Source organism: Lissotriton vulgaris, chromosome 3_1 (genome assembly GCF_964263255.1).
Source record: "Lissotriton vulgaris chromosome 3_1, aLisVul1.2, whole genome shotgun sequence".
NCBI lineage: Eukaryota > Metazoa > Chordata > Amphibia > Caudata > Salamandridae > Lissotriton > Lissotriton vulgaris.
In genome coordinates this window covers 1,371,027,939-1,371,053,344 of record NC_141689.1, presented here as the reverse complement: position 1 = coordinate 1,371,053,344, position 25,406 = coordinate 1,371,027,939, and the positions used below count along the sequence as shown (strand labels likewise).

General features: G+C 43.8%; 1 protein-coding gene across 1 annotated transcript in view; it reads right to left on the bottom strand.

Annotated features, from left to right (window-relative positions):
- DGKQ (diacylglycerol kinase theta) overlaps positions 1-25,406 on the bottom strand; it is a 1,232,715-nt gene that overhangs the window by 111,771 nt on the left and 1,095,538 nt on the right. The window contains exon 15 of the mRNA XM_086961841.1: positions 1,947-2,062. Within this exon, the coding sequence (XP_086817967.1) occupies positions 1,947-2,062 (116 nt within the window). The remainder of the gene's footprint in view (positions 1-1,946; positions 2,063-25,406) is intronic.

Here is a 25,406-nt window from a genome sequence, read left to right as displayed (position 1 = left end):
GATCCTGCCCTACTATGTTGAGAGGGCTATCACCTTAGCCAGGAATGAAAACGAAATCTAACGAGCAGAAAGTTGGTGACATCATATTAAGGGTAGGCAATTTGAGGAGCTGTGGTTTACAATGCTCCTTTCAATTTTAAAGCGCTGGAGCACTTGCAGTTCAGGCAATACTCTCAATCCGCTTTGTTGGACCACTGTCATTATACACAGTAGGTATGGATTCACTATCATCTTTGCTAGATTTCACTTTCCCAGCAAAGATCCTGAATGATCTGGAAAATATTCAATGATTTAAAACCGTTGACCATGGAAAATCACAAAACTCTCAGAACACCATTAATGTAAATGTGTAGGAAAATGGCTATATATACATCAGAATGAGTTATTAAATGCAAGTGCTTTCTGGGTTAGTCTGTCTTGGCGATAATTTACACAATGGTTGCAGACTGTATCAGAATGTCCACGTCTCATCCCATGGGTGTAAACAAAGCCGCTAGGGCTCGTGTGAATATCCATTTTGGGGAAATGGTCGTGGTTTATGATCAAATGTATTTATTACCTCTACTCTAGGCCTTAATAACATTCAGCCTAAAACACAACTGGTGACAACTATAACCGGAGTGGCGGATTGATCCACATTCAACTTCTGTTTATCTCAGGTTCAGGTTAGGGATATTCGGCCAGATTCATCAAGCCGAAAACGGCTCGCAAAGGGCCAGATTCTGAGAATCTGGCCCTTTGCGAGCGCTATTTTTGCATTTGGGATTCATCATCCCAAATGCAAAAATCGCATTATTAGAAATCGCATATTTGCGAATAATTGCATTTAAGGAATCTCAATTAGAGATTCCTTAAATGCAATTCAAGAAGCATTTAAAATTTGCGAAATCGCTATTTTTGGCCGCTATTTACCGCGAAGTCGGACTTCGAGGTAAATAGCGAAAACGGAGAAAAATGCACTTTTGTGCATTTTTCTCAGTTGTATGTTACACACACACATGTCCTTTGGACATGTGTGTGCGCAAAATCAGTCTACATTTTCATTTATGGGGTGCTACAGGGTGTCCTTTGGACACCCCTGGCACCCTTGAAATCGCATCCTTATTTGCGATTAGCAAATTGCTAATCGCAAATAAGGAATAACTCCCCATTCATTCCTATGGGCCCATAGGAATGAATGGGGAGTTATTCCTTATTTGCGAATTTGCTAATCGCAAATAAGGAATGTGTAGGAATCGCAATTTATTTAGTGATTCCTACATGAATCCCGTTTTGCAAGTCCTTAATAGCGATTCCTTAATAATCGCTATTAAGGACTCGCAAAACGGGACAATGATGAATCTAGCGGATTGCCTTTAATGAACTGATCCATCAGTTGGAATGAGCGCACTTCCGTTAAACATATTTCTGACATGAACTGAAGGGAAATACAAGGTAAATACATGAAATCAATTCGTAGAAAGAGTGAGACCTTATGAGGAAGCTATAAAATTAGGTTAAAATGCTTCTGTTGTAGAAACTGAATTCCGTGGTTCAAATTATATAAAGAGAACAGAAACGAGAGCATGGAAACGACGAATTGTGTGGTTAGGTTGTTCTAACCAATTAACTGTGTGCTGATATTTAATATGTCCTCTATATGTCAAAATGTTTACTGTAGAATAAAGTTTACATATTTTATGTATTTTAGTACTAGTATAAGAATTTGATACTTTTGCAATCAATGCATATTTCTAGTTTTTGGATGTCGATCGTGAGATGGAATTCAAAATACAAAGAGATTTGTGGGAAGCCAATTGAGTAAGGCTCTTGGAAGACGTACAACGCATATTTGCAGGATGCTTACTGTTAATTTACTTCTCTGTCAGCTTCATGAAGGCTACCAGAACCCAAAGTACACACGTTGATTAAACAAACAAATACATGAAAATAAAGCATTGGCTTACCATCACTTCTGGGAGAACAACTGCAGTGAGCTGCTTATCGTTAACAACGGTGTCCTTCACTAGCATAAAAAGTCTTTCAGCTTCAGAAAAACAAGCAATCTGCAGCACAACAGCACCTGAAAACACATGCACAGAAACAAAGTTCAGAAGGCACAAATTTAGGACCAATGCATCTTTTTACTTAAGGTAACGGAAATAATTGAGAGTAAACTCCATTTTAGTTTACATTCTCATTGGAACTATAAGTTCAAGTCTGGTGACCAAACAAATTGTCCTGGTGACGATTAAGCAGAGAAGCTTCTGAATAGCCAAACTGTCTAGTGTTTTTGGATTAAGCATACGTGGTTCAACAATATGCTCTTTCTGAAACATTTGTTCTCACAAATCTTCTGCCACGGTTCTATGGAGAATAGTGATCAACCAGTCAGAGGCGTAGAAAGGGGGGGGGTGTAGTTCCGACCCGGCCTTTTCTGCATTTCTCACTATTACTTTGACTCAAAGTCCCCTGATGAAAAATAATAATCAGAGCTTCATTTGTGCCTAAGTTTGAAGATGACACTGGCACTCATTTTTGGGGACTGACACATTTTTCAGCATCAGGGTCTTCCTACCCCTCCGGTGTGCCCGCCCAGCATCTCCTGCAATACCAGACACACTGCTAGTTTCAGCGCTCCTTTTCAATTAGATGGGGAACACTTACAATCCGTCCTAAAGCAGCATTATTTTCGCAAGCATACATTAAGATGAGTAATACAAAAGTAATGAACCTGGCAAAGAAAATACAAGGAGCAGCACTTGACATGAAAAACCACTCAAACCTCACGAACTGAATGTTTTGAGGCAGCATGAAAGGTGCCGTCTATGCTGGACAAAAATACACAAGTGCATAGGCTTTTTCACAGGGACGTGGTAAATATGTGTGGGTTTTGTGAGGAACATGTGTAGCACTGAGTAGAAGTACTTAGTGTCCCCCTGTTGCACTCCCTTAAATGGTCTGAGTGGACCTTAAACAAATTCCTCCAAAATTCTCCTTGTATCTTCAAAAATCATCCAGATTTATTAATCATATACGTTCATCCTTATGATACGTCTCATAGGTGAATAAACGACTTCAATTTCAACTAAACATTTCCAATGTCAGCATATTGTCAGGTATATCGATTCAGTGGTCTCAATGCATTTCGAGCCAATAGACTCTTCATCACGGGGAAATTTGCCTACAAATAACAATGAAGTATAATCGAAAACAGAAACCTTCAGGCCAGAACAGTACAGTCAATACAAGTTTTTCGAAAAAAAGAACAGAAAATGTGAAGTATTTCCGTTCCATGCACATAAAACTATCGTGTGTGTCAAGTGTGAAGCAACCCTGTACTTATAGGTGTGACGTGTAAACGTAGCTGTGTTGAAATATGTGCGTGCCCTTTAAAAAGTGACGATCCGGGGAACTTCAACGAGGGGGACGAGGAAAAATTTAATAAAAAAGGCCAGTGAACGGTGACAAAGATGTCAGGATAATAAAGCAGTGTCGGGCAAGCAAAAAGTGCCAAACATTGAAATACTCACGAGTATATTTACCTCCGATACATTAAATAACACGAGGAACATGCATGCAATTGGCAATAATCAGAAGTACAATGATCCCAAAAGTTGAACTTTTGAACTTTTGGGAGGTGTGCTATTTGATTCTCAAATGCCCAGCGTGGTTTAGAAGATTCTCTCTAATGCAGTAAACTATTATATGATACAAATGCGTTGCACAGGTAAGGGGCAGACGGCATTCTACTGCATACATGTTACAGACATAGTATTCTGTCCATTACCTTGGAAACTTCACCTGGGGCCTTGCATCATGGACATAATAAACAGACTATTGAGCCTATGGTTGGTTCACTTTGGACGTTACTTTCCAGTAAGTACGCAAAGCAAAAGGCCTTTGTCCCTATAGACTGCTCTATCCACATATGAGGAAAACAGTAAGCAGTCAACACTTCCAAGCAGTCTCTATCCTCCCCCATGTGGCAATACAAAGAACTGCACCGAGGGGCCTGAACTACCCTGAGTGTCATCTGACGAAAGCACAGCAGGCCTTGCCAAGGCCTGCCCTTCCCCGCACTTGGTTCCACAAATGTTTTGTAAGATTATAAAACATTAATAGTAAGCTCACATTTCAGCACAGCAAGTACAGTGAAGATCCTGCCCAACACATTCAAATGAATGTTATACCATAACAAGAAGTATGATAGACCTCTGCAATGGCAGCAGATATTAGCCGGGTACAATATACACTACGTGGTGCATGGGTCAGGCACGATTAAAGGATGACTAGAAAATGTCCCCCAGGTATCCCTGGAAGCGACTAAGTTATTAAATGAGCACCGATCAACCCTAGGACCAAGCAAGTAAGCAAATAATAATGTGGCGTGATGCGGGGGGGGGGGGGGGTGAATGGGGGTGGGGGGGGACAGCCCCCCTTTCATTTCCAGCTGCTCATTAAAAAACGTATGGTCCCCCGAGCCATTATTTCTTGTGGGTGTCCAGCCCCAGTACAGCGCCACTCTCTGTTTCCCAAGCAGTAGCGCTACAGCTGAAAGCTGCCTCACCATTGCAAGAATATCCCTGACGAGCCTCAGGAGGCATACTTTCAGGTTCAGGTTAATTGGGTAGGATATCCTTTCTGCTACTGCCTCAGCTGCAGGAGCCCAATAATCTAAGATTGAGGGCACAATTGTGGAGAAGTGTGGCTCACCGGTTAGAGGAGGCAGTCCCTGATGCAGAGGTCAGACCAGGGTCCAATCCCCGACGCGGCAGGGTCTTGAGCTCAAAATGTCCACGGACTAGATAATTCTCGCCTCGGTGCCTACTCGAATCGTGGGTTCACACTCTGCAACTCTGGGCAATAGCTTGCTTAATCTCCACTACGGCCCCACCGCTATAGGATGCCTGGTCTTCACCTTGGGGGTGCCCAGTAGGGGTAATCTCGCAGGGAAAGGCCAGGACGGGTTCCAAAGGCAAGCGCCTTGAGACCTTACGGTGAAAAGGCGCTATATAAGAACATATGATTTACGATTTACAATCACGTCAGATGCAGGAATTCAGCATCTGCTGCTCTGTATAGCACCTAAATGAATCCGTGAAGTATCTGAGCTCTCAGACCATGTTAGAAGTGAAAATATATGAAGGATTTTAAAAGTGTATCATGCATAGTCTGCTACTAGACATTAGACCTCCAGTTTACGGCAGTGGCAGCTCCTCCGATAAGGCGGAGGATCATCGCCCCACTGCTTTAAAGCAGTGTAACGGAAAAAATAAAATGATAATAATGGAAGTTATGGAGTTATGGTTAGGGAGGGGCAGAGCTAGGGCCCCGTAATCTCAGGAGGAAGACTGGCTGCTGGTGCACATCACTGTTTGGCCAGCCATCTCCGGCCGGCCAAACAGTCATGCATTCGTTGCATGTTAGCCACCCAGGCTGTATTACAGAGAGAACATGCCCAGGCTCCCTTTCCCTCTATGAGCGCCAAATCACGGTGCTCAGACCAATCACACCGTTGCTATCCGCAGCGCAGTAAATGATCAGGGGGGTCTGATAGACTGGGTGCTTCCTGTTTCTGGTTCCTGCGAAGAGAGGTGGCGGCTTGCGACATCAACCAGCTGGTAAGTTTTCCTTTTTTTTAAATTTCCTAACTCCCCCACCTTCCCCTACCCCCGCCACCGTCCCCTACCAGCCGCCACTGGTTTGCACTTAAAGGAAACCCAATCTGCCCTTAAGAGCTGATCGTACGGCTCATGGGCTGGACTGCCAGTAGCGGGCATAGGGAAGGAAGTTAGAATGGTGGGGGCCGATTTTGCAGTGGAGGGGAGTGGTTTTGTTACTGTGGGCTGGTTTTGCAGCTGTGCTGCAATATTGGCCCCCAGATACAAATTCAGCAGCTCTTCACACTTGCAAACCCGGGTCCAGGTCTGACCAAATATTCAGGGCAGCTTTGGGTTCCCAGTCCAGCTCAATACGGCTCCCTATTCCATTTTCCCTTGCTTTGAGTCCACACTTTGGCACTATTGATTGCACAGGGTTGTACACCGCAGGAGGAGGATGAGAGTTTGGAAGTGAGTGGGATCCTCTGGGAATGTATCGAAGGTTGGCCTACAGGCTGCAAGCATTCTGTATTGAAGGAATGTTTCTAATGGAGCCCTGCACCACGACCAACCCCTGCAAACAAATGGACTGACCTCCTGGTAATAAATGACTAAATGTGTTCAGTTTGAATTTCCACGGTATTTGTAATGATTTCTCCACACAGGCTGCGTTATTGTCAAGTGATGGAGTAGTAGCAATTGTGGTGACTAGAGATGTTGCAAACAGGCTCTGGGCTGTAGTCCCATTAATGCCAGTATCATCTATTTCACTTAGTTAATTTCAGAACATTTATTTTTCAAGCGATGATACACTGGTGCTTCTTCTTCAATGGACACGTGATGGCCACAGAAGGAGAGGACAAAGTTCCAAACACAGGGTAGCAAACCCACCCTGATCGTACGGCAGAGTACTAACCTTCTATTTAGGTCTGGGTTGCCTACCAGCCTAGGCCAGCTTAACCAGTAAGGACTTGTGTGTTTTGAAAAATTGTCACCTCAGTAGAATGGAGATGCTGTTGAAGAGAATCAGTGCACCATATGACTGGGTATTCAATTGGACATTATTTTGTAATAGGAATAACGGGGAAAACAAGATATTTACCCCAGTTGATATGTAATCTATACAGGACACCCAGTTTCATATATTCACGTATGATTGGAGCCAGATTGTCCTTAGGATCCAAAACATATAGTTCCACATCTTCAATATGAAAAGATATTGATAATTTTTGGTCTGTAAAATTCAAAGCATACTGTGAATAGTGTTGCCTCACTTTGCAAGCAAGTGGCTCAACCACAACAACTAACAATATAGGGAAAGCGGGCACCCCTGCATTGTGCCTTGCATTATTCCTACTGGGTCGGACATCAATCTACTAACGTGTATGCACACAGATGGACTGATGTAGAGCAGTTTTAGCAAATCTAAGAAAGTTAGCTGCATCTAGTTGTACAGCCACTGGGATCAGTTGATGTACCAGAGCCAAAATTGTGTGCAGATTATGCGATGTGGATCTAATGTTTACAATGCCAGACTGAACGGGCAGAACTAAATCGCCAGGCATTGGTATAAGCCTGTCGAAAGAACCTCAGCTAATATGCTGGCATCTGTGATAATGAGTGATAAGGGCATGTACGAGTCAAATCAGTTAGGTGGCTTACAGGACTTGAGAACAGTAATAATGATGGCTTCTTTTAAGGGGAGGGAAAGTATTTTATTCTCTTTGAGCCTCTTCAAATAACATTTGTATATGAGGGGCTAATGGAGAGAGTTAGGTTTTTTAAAAAGTACAAGGCAAACATCAACACCGGCTCTTTACTGTTGGTATACTATGCGCAGTCTTCACTATTTCTTCGATAGTGATGGGTTGTGTTAAGAATTCATGATACCTGTCACTCTACCATGCCAACACAATGTCATCTAAATAGTCAATCAACTGATTCTTCTTCGTGTGTGTTTTCGACGTGTACAGGTCAGTGTAGAAATCAGTGAGAGCTAGCAGTACACTGGTGGCATTATGATGTTCGTGACCATAGGCTCAAATTAACATGGCGATATCAGTAGTGCCCAAGGACGCTCAAGAATGTCTGCCAATGCTTTACGTGGCCTCTCCCCCTTACTGTATGATCAGACATTTATATTTTTCAGGAGATGTTTGTACTGCCCATCGACCACCTCATTAAATTGATACTTTGATCTGTATTTCAGCCAGACACTGGGGTATAATTAAAACAGTCCTATACTTGGCTTCCAAGCCTTGTATCTTGCGCTATAGTTTACTTAAGTGTGCGTGCAGTTTTTTAAGCATCCCTCCCTGCGTGCATATACAGTTTTCAGTAATAATCTCATTAAAGGCCCCTCACAAAGTACCTGTGCTGTCCACCTTCCTATTTTTATTGAATTGTCTATACTTTCTCCTCTAGTTTCTTTGTGGAAGACAGCATCTGATAGTGCACCAGTTCATAGTCTCCATGTGAACTGTGGGTAGCCAAGGAATAATGGAACATGGGAGTGATCTGAGAGCATTTTGGCCATAAGTTTTTTGACAGGCTACACTCGTGTGCTAACATTCTTGGTTGCCAGCCAGAAGTTCTGTCTCGACCATGAGTTATGTACAGTTGATGTAAATGTGCACTCATGTGACATGCGGTACCAGGCTCTCCATACATCTACTAAGTCGTGAGATGTCAGTAGCCCACCTAGTATTGCCACTGATGCCCCATCGCACGCCGTGGCTCCAGAATTATCAAGTGTGGGGTTGAGAGTTGCGCTGAGGTCGCCACTCCACAACAATCCCTGAGGGGAAACTGCAAGTACTTATTCCACAAACTGGTAAAGAACCTGGTTCGTCTGTATCTGGCCCATGATTATTCAAACACTTTATATGCCTTCTTCAAAAAGTGCCCTGTACAGCTTCAAAGTTTCCCTGGTTCTCTGTTTTGGAGTGTAAGGGATGGAAAGGAATCTTTTTAACAAGGATAAGAACACCATGTGAGTATGAGGAGTATGTTGAGGCATAGTAAAGTGCCACCCATTTCCTTGCTTTGTTACTGCCGTCATTTTCTTCAGGTTAGTTTAGTGCAGCATGGCAGTCCCAACACCCTGTCTCTAGTGCTCATGTTACTGACAAGATGTAGGTAAAGCTCTAGTCTTACATGATGAATGAGACTATTGCTTTGCATGCCGTCTGCGACATGCAATTGTCTTGCTGTGTCACTATGTGCAAAGCTCCCATGGAATTGTATGTGAACGGTTATAACCCATCCCCATCCACACTAGCAACCCAACACTAAAAGCAAGCTTTTGAAACCCACCCACTCAAACGTCATTTTCTTCAGGTTAGTTTAGTGCAGCATGGCAGTCCCAACACCCTGTCTCTAGTGCTCATGTTATTGACAAGATGTAGGTATAGCTCTAGTCTTACATGATGAATGAGACTATTGCTTTGCATGCCGCCTGCGACATGCAATTGTCTTGCTGTGTCACTATGTGCAAAGCTCCCATGGAATTGTATGTGAACCGTTATAACCCATCCCCATCCACACTAGCAACCCAACACTAAAAGCAAGCTTTTGAAACCCACCCACTCAAACATTTCCCAGAACAGGGATAACCAACTACAAAAATAAGTTTATATTCACTAACATTTCAGGCTCATACAGTGTGTCAAGGGGGTCACATATTGTGTTATCCATTATCAGTTGGCTCTGCCCAAAAGAGAAGTTTCATCTGTTGTTGGGGCTCTGAACCAGAGTGAATGTCCATTTCCAGTGTCATTCAATATCACTCAGTGTGGCTGAAGAGAATGAACTTTCAACATTTTTGTAACGACGAGTACATTGAAGACCCACACTACGCAAAAAGGAGTGTGCTTGCTGAGATTGTTGAATAATATGTTGTTTTCCACACACTATGATCTTTAGTCTGGCAGAGTATGGCATAGCGTTTGTAATCCTAGCTTGCTGCAGTTTCTTTTTTAATGTTATTTTACATTGTCTTGAGGACCACCATAATAAAAAAAAAAGGATAGAGATGTAGTTCAGGTCTTTTTTCCCATTTCCAGCCAGAGGACCAAATCTTGGTCGCTAAAGTTGAGTAGGTGGGCAATTATGGGCTGCACCAGCACCCCTGGTGTTGGTTTCCGTGCCAGGAGGAGATGGACCTATTCGATCATGAACATGAGTAAGAGGCAATCCACCCCAAACAAGGTCACAAGCATTTCTTACATGTATGACTTCTGTATGCTTGTGTTGGTGGATTCTGGTATGCCATGTATGCAAAGATTGCTGCACCTTCAGCAAGACTCAAGGTCCTCATTTTTGGCTTTGATATGATTTAGTACTTTCTTCATGTCCAGAAGTTTTTCAATCCTGGCGTGCATATCATTCTCCACATCAGAAATTCACTTTTCTGCAGTTGGCTGTCACTTCTTTTCCTTGTCCATTTTAGTGTTCATAAAATCCATGCTAGCAATCAGTCAATCTTGCCATCAATGGATGTTAAACTATACTGCATTGTCTTGAGTGGTTTCCATATGTCCTGTCTTCTACCAGTTCCACTAGGCCCTGAGCAGGCTTTCCAGCCCCCAGTATCCACCATTCTCTGCACATGGTGGGACTCAAACAACAGTTTCCATTGCTTATTATTATGTTTACACATTCTGTCTCTGCCCAACATGCATTCGCCAGAAGGTCAGGAATGCTTAAAAACAGTCTGGCAGCATGGGGGACGAAGATCACAGGAAGGCCACCCTGTGGTCTCCATAACACTACAGCCACTAGGATCTCATAAAGAGTGATAGAAGCACATGGCCGCAGCACCATCCCCCAGCTGAGCCAGAAAGGATTTGTTCACAGCCCCCAAGATCAGCAGTGCAGCATATAGCTTGTAGTGTCAGCAATGTATGCGGATTGCCGGCAAGTCTTTTACTCATGCCACAGCGGCGGCATAGGTCCTGCCGCCACGGGGCACAAGCAGACCCACAGCAAATACAAGTAAAAGGTACCAACTGTTACAAACATAGTAATGGAAGAATAGATGTCGAACATTTACCATACTAGCATAAAAAATATAAAAGTAACCAACTAAAACTATTTACTAGAACCCTCCCTTTATTGGTGATCAATAGAAAAAGAATGAGGAAGGATACCCTGGCCACTGTTACATCTGACTCTCTAGAAGTGTCACTTGAATGACTGGAAAAAAGCATTTCAAAGATAGACTAACATTCAGTAGAAGCACACCAAATTCTGCATTCCTTGATTTCTTTATTGGCAAGAAATTCAATGACTTCCTATTTTCACGCGAACTTCAAAAGAGCATACAGCAGCCAACATGTTTCATCCTGAAGGAGACTTTTTCTAAGCAATCCGAAAACTTTTCGTTGGAAACCACATAGTCTGCAAGCATTTGGAACTGTATAACAAGATGACAGAGATGTGTGGTTCTAACACTGTGTAAAATATCACTGAAAAGGTAAATACTGGCTCATAGAGATACCCAAAAAATGGTTGATAATTAAAGAGTGTGGGGATTAATAGGGCTGAAGACTTCTGCCGTCTTAAAAATGTTCTAAGTTAGTAGGTTTGGACCCAGGAAACTTTACCAAATTAGTTAGTTATTATACAATCTATAAATAAATGTTGCATCATGAGCACAGGTACCCCAAAAAGTGCAGGTTCTAGGGGATATTGACCGTCTCAACAGATCTCATGAAAAGAGACTATGGGAACAAAGTCCATACGAGAAAAGAACATATTATGAAGTAATAAAATATTTGTAAAAGAAGCCTTGGCAGAGTATAGCACCCCTTCAAGGTACTGTGGAACGTCTTGAGAAGTGAAGGTAATGAACTACAAGCTTTGGAAATTACCTGATGGCTATTAATGAAAATCATTCTCAGCTGAGAAAAACACAGATTTTTTTTCAGAATACTTTGATAAATTAAGGAGGAAGTGTAATCGATTATATTAATCTGGTTGCGTGCTCTGTGGGATTCCTGGGCTGGGATGAGAAATGCATTGCAAACCATTATGATAGTGATATAAAGTTTTTAACACCATTACCAACTGCAATGGAGGGGGGTCTTCATTCTTAATGGATTCCCTTGTGAATGCTAGTGCACCCATGTTTAGTGATGCTGTTCAAATGATTTATGATCAGTTTGTCAATGGAACAACTTGCTTGAAGGCCCAGGAATGATTGCTGAATAAGCATCCTTTACTAGAAAAAGTACTGGCAGTAACAACAAGTGTTGAACATTCAGTAGAGAGTGAAAATATTTTAAAGGAAGTGCAGCAGGGACCAATGATGGGAACTTGGTAATCTGAGCAAGGAAGGGAGGATGTCACGGAGTGAGTAGAAGCGGGAGAGGGATATCAACAATGCTGAATGGAGACGGCTCAAAATTGAGGCTGACCAAGGAGATACAGAAGAGGGACCCGGGAGTCAAGGAGTGAGCAAAGAAGGGGGTGGTCTTCCCAAAAAGTCAGTCTCGTGGCAACCTGTGCATTCAAGAGATGCAGTGAGGTGTAGGAAGAAGGAAGCCCTGAATTGTGAAATTGGTGGAGGGCTGGGGAGCTCTGGCTCCTGAGATGCCCAAGTGCTTTTGTTTGGGCAGTTGGGCAACCCCACAAAGTTCTAACTACTTGATTTGAAGTTCCTGTTCTCCAGCACTGCAGCATTCTGGGTCATTTCAAGTCTTCAAGAGACTTTCAAAATGTTCTTTAGATCTACTTCAGCAACATATTGGTTATTTAAAGAAAATCTTACCTCTTCTATATTTTGACGAGGGAAGTACTGACTTTCTTTTTATTGAGGTTTTATTTGTTATCAGACTATTACAGCACAAAATCTCAGCAACAAAAACCAACACAGTTATGTTATTAGAATTTTTTTTAAGTGTTACCCTACGGTGTCCTGGCGCTGAGCACAGCCTAATAGGTTCCTTGTGGTGGGAAAGGACTATTCCAGACACAACCAGGTTTTCCACCTTTTCTTAAAGGTAAGGAGTTCGATGGCATTCCTCAAGTGAGAGGGTAAATTGTTCCAGTTTATTGCGGCACGTGTAATAAAGCTCCTGCCGCCCCAGCTAGCTTTTTTAATTGGGGGAACAATCACTTGTCTGGCTTCCATACAGCGTAGAGTCCTTCCAGGAACGTAGCGATTGAACCTTTGGTTCAAATATTCAGGGCTTGCCCAATTTAGGGCCTTAAAGACAGTGCAAAGGGCCTTAATCTGGGCCCGTTGTCTTACTGGGAGCCACTGGAGATGTCTAAGACTCTTTTTTTCCGAAGAAAACCTGCGAGTACCCGTCAGCAGCCTAGCAGCTGCATTCTGTCTTATCTGAAGCATGTCATGTCTTTCTTTTGGATATTCAAATAGAAGCCATTACAGTACTCCAGATGGGGCATGATCAGCTCCATGATTGCTGTCCTGAGGCTGTCTTTTGGGAGAAGAAACTTCAATTTTCTCAGAATTCTGAGAAGAAAAAAGCTTGCGGAGACAACCCTGTTAACCTGGTCTCCAAATTAAGTCTGTCATCAACAGTGACCCTTAACTTCTTCACTTTCCTAGCAGGAATTGTGAGAGTACCAAGTTCTTCTTGCCACCAGTCAGGTGTCCAGAGGTGCATGTTGTTCCCAAATATAATTAACTCTGTCTTTCCTGAGTTTAATTTCAGGCAGTTCGAGGACATCCACCCTGCGATGGCTTTCATGCAGTCGTGGCACTCTAATACCTATTTCAACTTCTTGGCTGCATTTCAGAGATAACACAATTTGTGTATCGTCAGCATAAGACGTCAATTGAAACCCATAAGATCTTATTAGTCTGGCCAGAAATGAAAAGTACACATTAAAAAGCGTGGGGCGAAGGGCAGACCCCTGTGGGACTCCATATGGTAGAGAAAAAGGTTCAGATTTATTATTGTCCAGATCGACAGTTTGAATTTGATCGGTAAAAAAGGATTTTAAAAGACTCCATGCAGTGCCATGAACCCCTGCTTCTGACATACAGTCCATCAATACCTCATGATGCTTTTTCGAACATCTTTTCTGGAAGAGGAAGGCGTGAGATAGGCCTGTAGTTACTTGGGTCTTTTGGATCAAGGTTTTGTTTTTTTGTAGCGGAAGGATGGAAGCAATTTTCCATCTTTTAGGAAACTGCCCAGTGTTAATAGTATGAAACAGAGGGGTGAGAGCAGTCCCAATAATCTACGGGGCTCGTTTGCTCACAAAAGCAGGGCAGGGGTCCAGATGGGATCCAGAGTGAATCGACATCAAGAGTTTGATGGACTCTTGTGTCTCCAGTGATGTAAAGATGTCCAATATTGAGATTGTTTCACATCTCTTAGATGTGGCAATGACTGATGCCATGTTATCCTCTTTAGATAAATCCATAAAAGAGGAAAAGATGAATTCCACTTTTTGTTTGAAAAATCTAGCTAACGCTTCTCAAAATTCAGGGGTGCTGTGAATTTTAGGTGGATCGGGGGAAGTGAGTTTGGCTATGCTTTTGAACAATTCTTTGGAGGAAGATTTAGCCTTGCTAATCTGCTCTGCAAAGAATGGCCTATTAGTGTCGTGGAGTGATTTCTTGTAAACTGTAAGACTTGATTTATACACCTCTTTATTGGTCTCAGTGTAGCCTTTCCTCCAGGCTTGATCCAATTGTTTGCAATCTAGTTTTAGTTTCCTCAATTCTTCAGTATACCATGGGGCTGATGGTGTAGCCCGACTAGGAGACCACATTTTTACAGGTGCTAACTTGCTACAGGCAGCCTCTATCCATTCCGTATAGGTTGTCGTGGCCTCCTCAACTCTTGGCGAAAAGTTGCGAGCTGTGGTTTTTAGAAGATTACCTAGCTCTTCATCAATGATATTGTTCCAAGCCCTAGTTTTTATCTGAACTTTAGAGTTTGATTTGCTTTGGTAATGGGATGGCCGTACCAGATTAAAAAGAATGGCGGAGTGATCAGTCCAAGGGAGTGGGAGGACCTCAGTGCAGGTCAGATTCGAATAATTGGAGAATATGCCATCTAGTGTATGTCGGCTACATGACTGGGGCCAGCTACCAACTGTTTAAGGTCCCCCTGCGCTCATTACTTGCTGCAGCTTTATAGTGTCTCGGTCAGTGAGATCTTCAAGATAGAAATTGAAATCCCCCATCAGCGTAAAGGAGTTACCACAAAGTCCCTCCTCCACAGTGCACCAAGATCCCCCCACCCCCTCAATCCGAATAATCCAGTAGTTATGAGGAGTGCTTATCAGAATGTCTCCTGCATCTGACTCCCGTCAGTTGTATTGGCCTCCGCCAGGTATAGTTTAAATGGTGCCCAAATGTCCTTGGGGCAGGAGGCCTAGGGTAACAGTTCCTCAAATAGTTTCAGTGGCTCCTTACAATATGTGAGGTATTTCACCCATCATCTGAGGGTAGGACACAGTCCCACCCCATTTTTGGGCAACCAGCCTCTTGGCCATTGGGAGGACCAAGGCGGTGAATCTCCTAGTGTAATATGATACTTTTCTTTATCCATCCCAGTAGTGCCACCTCTGGAGACCTCTGAATGGGGGTATCCACAATGGTTTGTAAAGTGTGAAAAAATTTGTTCATAATATGTCTGTATTCCCACGCATTTCCATGCCAAACAGAGAAAACTGCTTCTTCCATGTTACATTGTCATATGGATACTTCGTTACATATATTGCGTTAAGTTAGCATGAGTGCATTACATGTTTAAACAGCCTTTTTTCCTTCGGCTTCAGTTTTGCACACGACACATACTTGTTGTTGTCGCCTTCACCCTAGAAGCGGTGAGGTGGTTTATTTGAGAATAATATGTTATTTCTATGCTATCAGCTTTGCCTGGTACACTTGGTACAACTGTCTGCACACTGAGAGCTGCACACTCTAAAATTAACCTAACACAAGGTTGCTGGGAGGCTTGATCCTCGCACCACATTAGACATAACACAAATAATGTTGATGCCAACATTTTGGGCTCTACGCGGGTTTAAGATAGAGTTACACGGAATGAACGTAGACACTTGGTGCTGCGCATGAAGAGAGCTGGTAGCTGTTGATGTGAACTGCTCCCACTGACATTGAGAGGTATGGGGCCGCCCTGCTAAAGCCCAAATGAGACCTTCTTAGATATAATATAATATGCTAGATAGGGTGCGCGAAATATAGGTGATATAGATTTCTATAGATTTTGCATTATAACATGCTAGCACCTTTTGCTTACTATGGATTAGTGACTATGCTGCTGACTCTGATTTTTATAATCTGCATTTTGGTATTATACAAGATACTGCGTTTGAGAACTTTGCATTGAATAATAAATATTTCAAACTTGCACTTGTGTTCTTTGACTCTCAGTTTTGGTTTGAAATGATTATATAACGAAAGAGTGTTCATGTGTTCCACGACTCCTGAGGTATTCTAAAGATCATGTTCTGGTTTGTCTAAGACATGGATCATTCCATAATGATCCATGAGACACTGTAGCTAGCTAGGTAAGGAGATTTCTGACACTGAGATGAGTTTTTGGATCATCCTAACTCACTGAGGTTCTAGATCTCTATGCACAGTTCTGTGGGAGAACGGAAACCCTGCTACATGGCGCCCAACGGTTTGGTTGGCCTTATTTCATGACACTCGAGTAGTATATCATTCAAACCTTGACACCTTCATTCCCGTTTCCGGTAAACTGTGGTGTCGGAAAAACCTACCTATTTTTGAAATAGGTCTTTTCAAGCTTGAATTTTTTCTATAAACGGTTTCTTTGAATTAATACCCAGTTGTGCTACATACTGCTCTTTGTCTCTTTTCACTTCCTGTGCTAACATGTCCGTGGACATTGCGCAGCATAGCCGAGTCGCGGTTCGCGACCACTTGCGGGCATATAATGTACCTGCGGAAGGCTTGGCTGTGGTTCTAGTGGTGAGTGCGGAACATGCGTACCCGTACGAATTGTAATATTCCTGGGTAACATTTCCGGGTGTGGACGCTAATTCGGGTGTCTTCCATTCATACACTGCCACGGATGTACCGGCGGCTTATGCTCCGTACAGGGCACTGGAAGTACCTATTGACGCTTGGCAGCACGGAGTTTGGTTTGGTGGCGCCCTACCCCATTCTTTAACGGCTCCGAGGTTAGGTCCTTTGTCCATTCCGGGCACAAATTGGCCCGCTTTGGGTGGATTTACTCCTCATCCTAATCGCGCCACTTGTAACGTGGGTGACCTGCGGCGTCTTCATGAGGTCGCGGTTGGAGTGATTAGAGCGCTTGTTCATTACATTGGTCGTAATATTCATGGCGCAGCCCCCGCAGGTGCGCAGCTTCGGGCGGAACAGGCTGGTTTGAAAATCAGTCCTGTCTTGGTGAATTCCGTTATGGGCAGAAAGCCAGAGAATAAGGATGATTTTCCTTACTGGAGGCTGTGTTTCCTAATACGACTCCGGGTGAAAAACACCGGATTCTTACGCTTAGTTTACCGAAAGATTTAGCCCCTGAACTTGCTGACTGTGAAACATGGGGGTAAGACTTTTGCAGCGGTTTACTCAAGGTGCTATGGCACCCCGTCAGTGTCAAACCTTTCTGAGGTCCTTAAACGTGTTCAGGATGATCACGGACCGGAGTCGGCGGTCGAATTGGGTATGCGCCTGAGCGGCTCATTTGAGACGGTTTGCGGTCTTATCCTTGCAAATGTCAAGGGGGATGCAGTGAACTTTCAGGTGGCCAATGCTCTGGCGTTAATTCCCGAGGCCGAGAAACCCCGTCAGCTGGCAAGAATTATTGTGGCGGCTTATAAAATGGTTGGCCGCACTTCTAAGGGTTTAAAAGCTTTTTCTGAAAAAGAGAGGAAGCAGCCCCAGGGACAGTCTTCGGAAACGGGTGGACAGCCCAAGTCCAAAAAACAAAATTGGCCTAAAAAGCAGAAGCAGGGTAAGCAACAACAACAGCAGACACAGGTTTCGGGTCCTGCACCTTCGCAGCCTGCGCAGTCAGATCGAGTTTATGATTTGCGCGATTGCGCGATGATTAAAACGCCAGAGAGATATCAGGCTTCTGACCAACGCTCTCCTCGTTCCTTTCAGGACTCATCGGCTCCGTCAACCGGTGGTGGAGGGGGCGGCAGGGGCAGGGGTGGCCAGCAAGGACGTGGCCAGCCCCGCACGCGAAGTGAAGGGGATCAGCGGGACGACTCTACGCCTAAGAGACCGCAGTTTGCCAAGAAGAAAGTCGCTGCCTTAACGGCGCATCGATATGCCCCAGATAGTGAGAACGCGGCTTCGGAATCTGACGTGGGCTCTGACCTTGCTGGACAGCGCGGCGGAGATTACCATAGTGAGAGAGGCCCTCCGTCCACTGTTGAAGGTGACAGCGACTGAGACTTTTATTGTGATTGAAACAGCTGATACACATGTTGCTCCCCCTGAAAGACTTTTTGAAATTGTCCTGTTGATTGAAGGTGACATGCAGCGAACTGTAAAAGGGGTATTTTGGGAGAATCTTTCGGATACGTATGACATTTTGCTTTCGGAGGCTGACTGGCCCCCACCTTTTGTTCTCGCAGCTCCGCGAGGGGAGGAGGTAATCCTCCCCAGTTTCGCGCACACTGTGCCGAGAGTGGAAGCGCTGCATTTTGCAGAAGAGTGGGCTCTGGCGCTTGCGCCGGCTGTGTACCGGAATCAGTGTGGCTGGGATAAATTGTCCCCCAGGCCATGAGATTCCTTTACGGTCACAGCCGCAGCCACAACCCCAGTATCCCATATGGCGTGAAGCTAAAGCTTCGGTCGCGGCTATCCTTGAACAATTGGAATATCAAGGTGTAATTGAAACGTGTGTGTCACCGATGAATAATCCCCTTTTTACTGTTAACAAGCCGGACGGCTCATATCGTCTGGTTTTGGATTACCGGCATTTGAACTCGCATTGCCGTAACTGTGCAGTACAGAATACTCACGGCTCTGCCCTAGTGAATAGTCTTGAGCGTAAACGGTTCAAAACCACGCTTGACATTTCCAATGGTTTTTATGCACATAGATTAGATGGTCTAAGTTCCCAATGGACCAGTTTTACGTGCGGCGGCGTACAAAAAATGTTTAAACGACTCCCAATGGGATATAAAAATAGTCCTGGAGTGTTTTCCGCCCGCATAGTCTCTCTTTTGGAGAGTTTCGATCCAGTTGCATGTTCGTATGTGGATGACATTTATCTCACAGACGACGAACTTTGGGTGCATCTGTGTCGAGTAAACAGCATAATTTGTAACTTTGCAGACATGGGTTACGAGTTTAACTTTGCAAAATCACACATTGCGGAGTACACAGTGTTGTTTCTAGGTTATGAACTTAACCATGAAGGAAAGGGATTGGCTCCTCACTTCCTGGAGAAGTGCGCGCAGTTGCGCTCTCCGACAACGCTGAAAAAATTACAGTCTTTACTGGGTTTTTTAAATTTCGGGAGGACATACATTCCGGAATATGCCCAGCGTATCAAGCCTTTATATGCCTTGGTACAACCATCTTTTTCCAAATCATGCTGGCTGCCTGAGCATTCAGCCATTCTGCAGTCTTTGCAGGCTGATTTGCTCACTTCTGACTACTTACAGACCCGTGATAACCAGACCAACCTGGTGATAAGAATTATCCCTGGGACGGTGGGTTTCACGTACCTGACTTTTAATGAGGGGGATACTGTACCTATTGCTTACAAGTCACACTTGTACACTTCGGCTGAACTGCGTTTTTCCACTGTGGAGAAAGTTTTAACGGCTGTGCAGATGGCAATTCTTAAAGAACGTGCCCTGTCGCAGGGAAAGCGCATGTTGGTTGTTACCCCGTGTCCTGCCTTGGAGGCGGTCACGAAAGCCAGTGTACCGAATTCTAAAGCTTTGCACCCTCGGTGGATTCAGTGGGCTACATCCTTGACATCTCAGGATGTCACGTTTATTTTTGACGCCGCTTTACGGTCGCAGGAGTATTTACAGTATGAATTTGTTCATCCTGCTCCTTTAGCAATGCGGCCGTTGGAGGATTTCCACTGTATCATTTACACGGATGGTTCGGCGCAGGTTGCGCATGGCTCTAAACATGCCTACGTTTCCGCTTGCGCCATTGTGGTCGGTGCCATGGTGAACGATGAGTTCAAGTCCAGCGTCGTGCACACGCAGACGCTTGGGGACTGCACCGCACAATTAGCTGAGCTGAGTGCTCTGATGCTTGCATTGGAGTACGCTGATCCTTGTGTGACGACTTTAATCGTAAGTGATTCTTACTACTGTGTCCAGTCTTACAATGAGAACTTGTTCTTTTGGATTCAGAATGATTTTCGTGATTCCAAAGGTAGCACAATAAAACATAAAATGATCTGGGTCCGAGTGGCGGAACTTAAAGAGAAACTGCCGCTCGTGTTTGTGATTCATACTCTCGGCCACCAGCGCGTGGGGGTCCACGCTGTTGGCAACTCGCTTGCTGATGAAGCAGCGAAGTCAGCGGTATCTAAATACTTAGTTGCAGCAGTCACGAGGTCCAAAAGCAAAATAGATGATGACATCTTGGCAGCTGTTGCTGCCACGGAGAAGGGAGGTAAATATCCTGCGGGGTTCCCTTCGAAGTACACATACCACTTAAGTCCCGATAAGGTTCCTTATGTGAAAATTCCTGAAGTTGGAGAGCGTCTAGTTCCCAACTCGGATCGCAGAGCTTCTCTGATTACAGCGGCTCATGAAGGTGTGGCGTCTGCGCATGCGGGCGTCTCAGCCACTGTATCTCAGCTACAACAGAGGTTCTGGTGGCGGGGACTGTACAAACAGACGCGCGATTATGTCCTTATGTGTGACATTTGTCAGCAGATCAAGCCTTCTACTGCTGCGCGTCCGCCTCAGACACAGTTGTACATATCTAATAAACCACTTGGTTGTGTTTATTTGGATCACTGCGGTCCTTTTTCTTCTGATACTGCGTATAAATACATCTTAGTAGCAGTTGACTCATGCACACGCTTTGTATGGGTATGGCCGCATCGAAGCGCTGATTCGCGAACTGTCATTAAGGATTTGCGTGTCTTTGTGGGAATCTTTGCTTGTGGTGCTTTCCATTCGGACCAGGGTCCGGCTTTCGCCTCTAAGGCGTATAAGGATGCTATGGTTTCGTTGGGAGTACAGGTGAAGTTTTCAAGTCCATACAGGCCTGAGGGCAATTCTGTTGTAGAAAGAATGAACCGCGACTTAAAGCAATCTTTGACAGCCCGTGTTATAGGCACTGGTAGAAACTGGCTGACCCACCTCTATGGCGTGCAGCGTGCGCTTAATAATCTCCCTAGAAGGTCTCTGGGTGGGCGGACCCCATACGAAATGCTCTTTGGTATCAAGATGTACGTCCCTGACCTTGATGGTGCAGACTGCCAGGCCCAGGCCGAGGCCTTTGACGTAGATGAACATTGCAATGTTTTACAGGATCTACAAAAGACCAGAGACAGTCTTGCAAAGAAACACTTGCCCTCCACGTCGGATGATGCTTTGCAGATCCCGGTAGTTGGCTGGCTACCCCAAGTTGGAGAACTGGTTCGAGAGAAGATCGATAACAAGAAAGAGTTTGGTCCCTCATATCGAGCGCCGGTTCGAGTCCTTGGAGTGAAGGGCACAAGAACAGTCATTTTACCACCACTTCCAGGTCGTAAAGAAAACAGATTTATTTCTATTGACAATGTCAAGACACACAGGGTGGCCGATTCTTCATAGCATGACACCGGCTGTATCCTGTCCTTCCATGGTGAGGCACTCTGTGCTGGCTATAACATCTGGTGCAGATCAGGAGGTGTCCCTCGAGATGCCTGCCATATCCAGTCCTTTATTAAATACTATTCCTGTTACTAACATTGATGAAGTGACATATGCAGATCCTGCTGATTTATCTATGTCCGATTTACATGCTCGTTTGGCTAACCAGTCCGGATTCTCTTTTGACTCTGATTCGGAACTTTCAAAGAAACCATCGACTATTGCAAAATATGCCACGTTGTTTAAAAAACATTTTTTAGTTCCACCTTGGACATACATTTGGCTGATACTATTTTCATTTTATCTTTTTATGTCAATTGGTTTTGTGTTTTATTTTTTCCGCCTGATCGATGGCCATTATGTGAAAGAAAGAACAGGAATTCGGTACCTTAATGGAACATTGGCCCCTCTTTCCTCCTCACATTCAGCACACAGACTAAAGAGAGACTTACATTCAGTGGAGATTACTGCTTGGCCTGTCCTTGATGGGATTGTGTGGGATGCGGTTAGGTTTCAGATACATGGCCCCACAGAGGTTATTAATGTTCCTAATGTGCTTAGAGTAAACATGGGAGATGTGATTAAGCAAAATATTCGTTCTGATGATTGGGATCTTCAGGCCGTAGAAGCATTGTTCTCTGATTTGAAATATTATGCGGCCTTTGATGATGAGGATTTGTATTTAGATTCTGTCAATTATGGTGATTTGTTTTGTTACCAACATTATGGAAATCATTTCTTGCACAAGACAAGTTCCAGGCGGGTTCCTGTGAATTACACTCAGTGGGAACATTGCCCTACTCCTTTACAGGGGAGCTCAAGTACGTTTCTGGGAAAATACTCTTACTTTACAGATTTTAATCAATCAAATCCTGAGTCGTTTTATTTTAAAGTGAACCAGAAATTCATGCCCAAAGTTAGACTAACTGACACAAAATTGCTGTATTCAAAGTCCTTTCTAGAAAGGTTATCTGTGGATGGCTATGAGTTATGGAAGGAGGCTGTTGACCTTAAATCGGTTTGGGGTACCAAAGATTGGCAGGTACAAGGCACTGAGGCTTTGCATCGTGCATGTCTCATCCCGAATCACATGTTATTTTTAAATTCGACTATTTCCCAAACAACATGTTTTGGATTGGCTACATCTAAAAAACTTAAATACCCCTACTATCCCTGATTTGGAAGAATATTCAGGTTGGAGTAATTTCACTACATTATCCATCAGTGGGATACAAGCATTTTTGCAGAATTCCTCCTTTAATATTTCCAGTTTTGATCCAGATGGGTGGCTTTTATGGCAAAGAAGCTCTGATTCTTGCCAACGTCGTTTTATGGGTTTGTCTGAAGGTTTTACACACATCAGGCCAGATCCCAGGTTTGACACAGATCACACTGTTACAACTTATTCAGTAGGCAAATTGTGTCAGAACTGGTTACAACATTCCACTTTAGCTGCAGTTAAACTGCATCTGTCCCAGTTGAATGAGAATATAGAGCTAAATGATTTTATAAAAGGCCCGACTATGGGTAGGTCTAAACGCTTTATTTATGCTGTTTACAATGAAATTTGGAATTTTTCACAAGTCGAAGCAGCTAAACGCCTGAGGGCTATTGATCAAGCCAATTTGGAAAAAGTGCTTGCAGTGGTCGATAACAGTATTAACATGCTTTCTTCCAGGATTTACACATTGGATAATATTGTTTCTTCTGTTGTTGATATTGTACATGATGAAGTGTCCACGTTATACCATGGTCAAAATCAATTGCGTTCTGTAATGCAGTTTGCCTGGACTCTACAGACAATTAAGGCTGGTCGAGTTCCCTGGACCTCATTGAACGTTTCATCCCTATTCGCCCCTTTTAATCTTACTGAAAAACAGCGCATGCTTTCAATGCGTGATGCATCATTTTCTATGTTACATATTGAGAAGCTAGAATCCTTGCCTTTTTCTGTTGCTGAAACCACTACTGCCACGTGGCTTATTCATGGGTTAATTACATTACCATTTCCTTTATATAAATTTACTAACTGTATGCGGTATATTGCTATAGGACGATATGAACCACTAGGCAATGCATTCCTACATGAGGCATGGTCATTACCATACACATACAGATGTCTGAAGGATGGGAAAGAAGTGAATCTTAATGGTGAGGAATGCACACAGTCACCTGACCATTCATTAATATGCAGACACATTCAGTTACACGGTTCTTGTAATCAGGACCGTCCAAATTTAGCATGTGTTTTAAAAGGCACGCCAGTTCCAGCAGTGGTTCCCACATTCACATTATTAGCTAATGGTAGTTATTTGCTTTTAAACAACGAATTATGTTGTGGTTTATTAATTGGTGTGGCTTATGTGGTAACTGTATCAGAGCGTGTGGTGTGCTGCAAGAATGTTCTATACCCACCCACGCATGGGTCTTTAGATGTCTCCATCTGGCCACGGATTCCAACCTTGGAAGCAAAGTTCAATGGTTTAAGCAGAATAAGGGCCCTTTTGTCTCAAAAACAAGTGACCCTGAGTTTGGCCCGGGAAACTTATGTCCTTCACATAGCAAACACCCGCACAGAGGTGCAGGCGCTTTTAAATACTGATTTGCCGTTTCATTTCTGCGAGCTGGTACACCAGATTTTTAATGCTTCTTCAACGACTGGGCTTGCACATTTTTTCAAGTTAGTCAGCAGTGGCCTCGTGACTACGTTTGAAAAAGTTTTTGGTATCATTCCCACGTTTTTCCACACTATTTTTTCGAGTTTGTTTGGTGGACTACCTGTGTTGCTGGCTGTAGCCGCAGGCATTCTGTTGGTGTTTTTCTTCATAAAACATGGATGCCCATCCTGCGCAAGACGCGGTTCAACGCCTCCTGACACTGTGCCGTAATCGGATGCTCAATTACTATGGAACATTGCCGCTTGCAGCATTAAGCACGGCCTATAGATTGTCATTTCGGTTCACCGACTTCACGTGTGTCCAACCTGTGTTTCACTGCCTGAGCTGCGAGTTCGATTGGGCCATTGATTTGTGCCTATGCTTGAGGACTGCTCCTGACGTCGATTTTGATCAACTAATGCGTCCCGTGGTGGCTCATGAGCTGATCTGTTCTGGCGAAAGAGTTATGGCCTTGGCAGCGATAAATGGAGTTTTGGGCCAATGGGAGATCTCTGCAGCGGCGGATGCCTTTCTGACACACAGCGATCTGGTGAACCCACCGAGTTATCCTCTGGCGTTACAGGAGGATCCGATGCTGGAGGAGCACGTATGTTCTTTCCCATTGCTGAATTGGATTGCTGAACTATTTTCGGATGATGGCAGTGATTTCATACTGGAGGCTGTTGCAACTTTCTTTGCATATACTTTCCATTCATGACATACCTGGGAGGAGTGCTTTGTTGTGAAATATGACTTTCCCCTCGCTGAATTGGAGAGATGGAGTGTGTTCAGCTGATGGAGAATTCAATCACGTGATGTCACTGAGGATAACGTCATTGTGGCACATGACTTTGGATATCGGATAAGTGCCTTGTTTTTTCTCTTACAGACATTTGGATTGATGCAACCTGGTCCTACTTTCATATTTTTGAGACCTGGCGAATAACTTTTGGTTCGAAAGTTTTGTTTTTATTTTTAGACTTGAGGCCACTGTAGGCATTCATACATATTCATTCATACATATTTTTAGCTTATTTTAGCTCAAGATTATTGAACTTTGCTTTCAATTTTTGTATCTGATTTAGTATTGCCTTTTCCCTTATGTTTGACGGTGCTCGGACCAATGGGGGGGTGTCATATGGATACTTCGTTACATATATTGCGTTAAGTTAGCATGAGTGCATTACATGTTTAAACAGCCTTTTTTCCTTCGGCTTCAGTTTTGCACACGACACATACTTGTTGTTGTCGCCTTCACCCTAGAAGCGGTGAGGTGGTTTATTTGAGAATAATATGTTATTTCTATGCTATCAGCTTTGCCTGGTACACTTGGTACAACTGTCTGCACACTGAGAGCTGCACACTCTAAAATTAACCT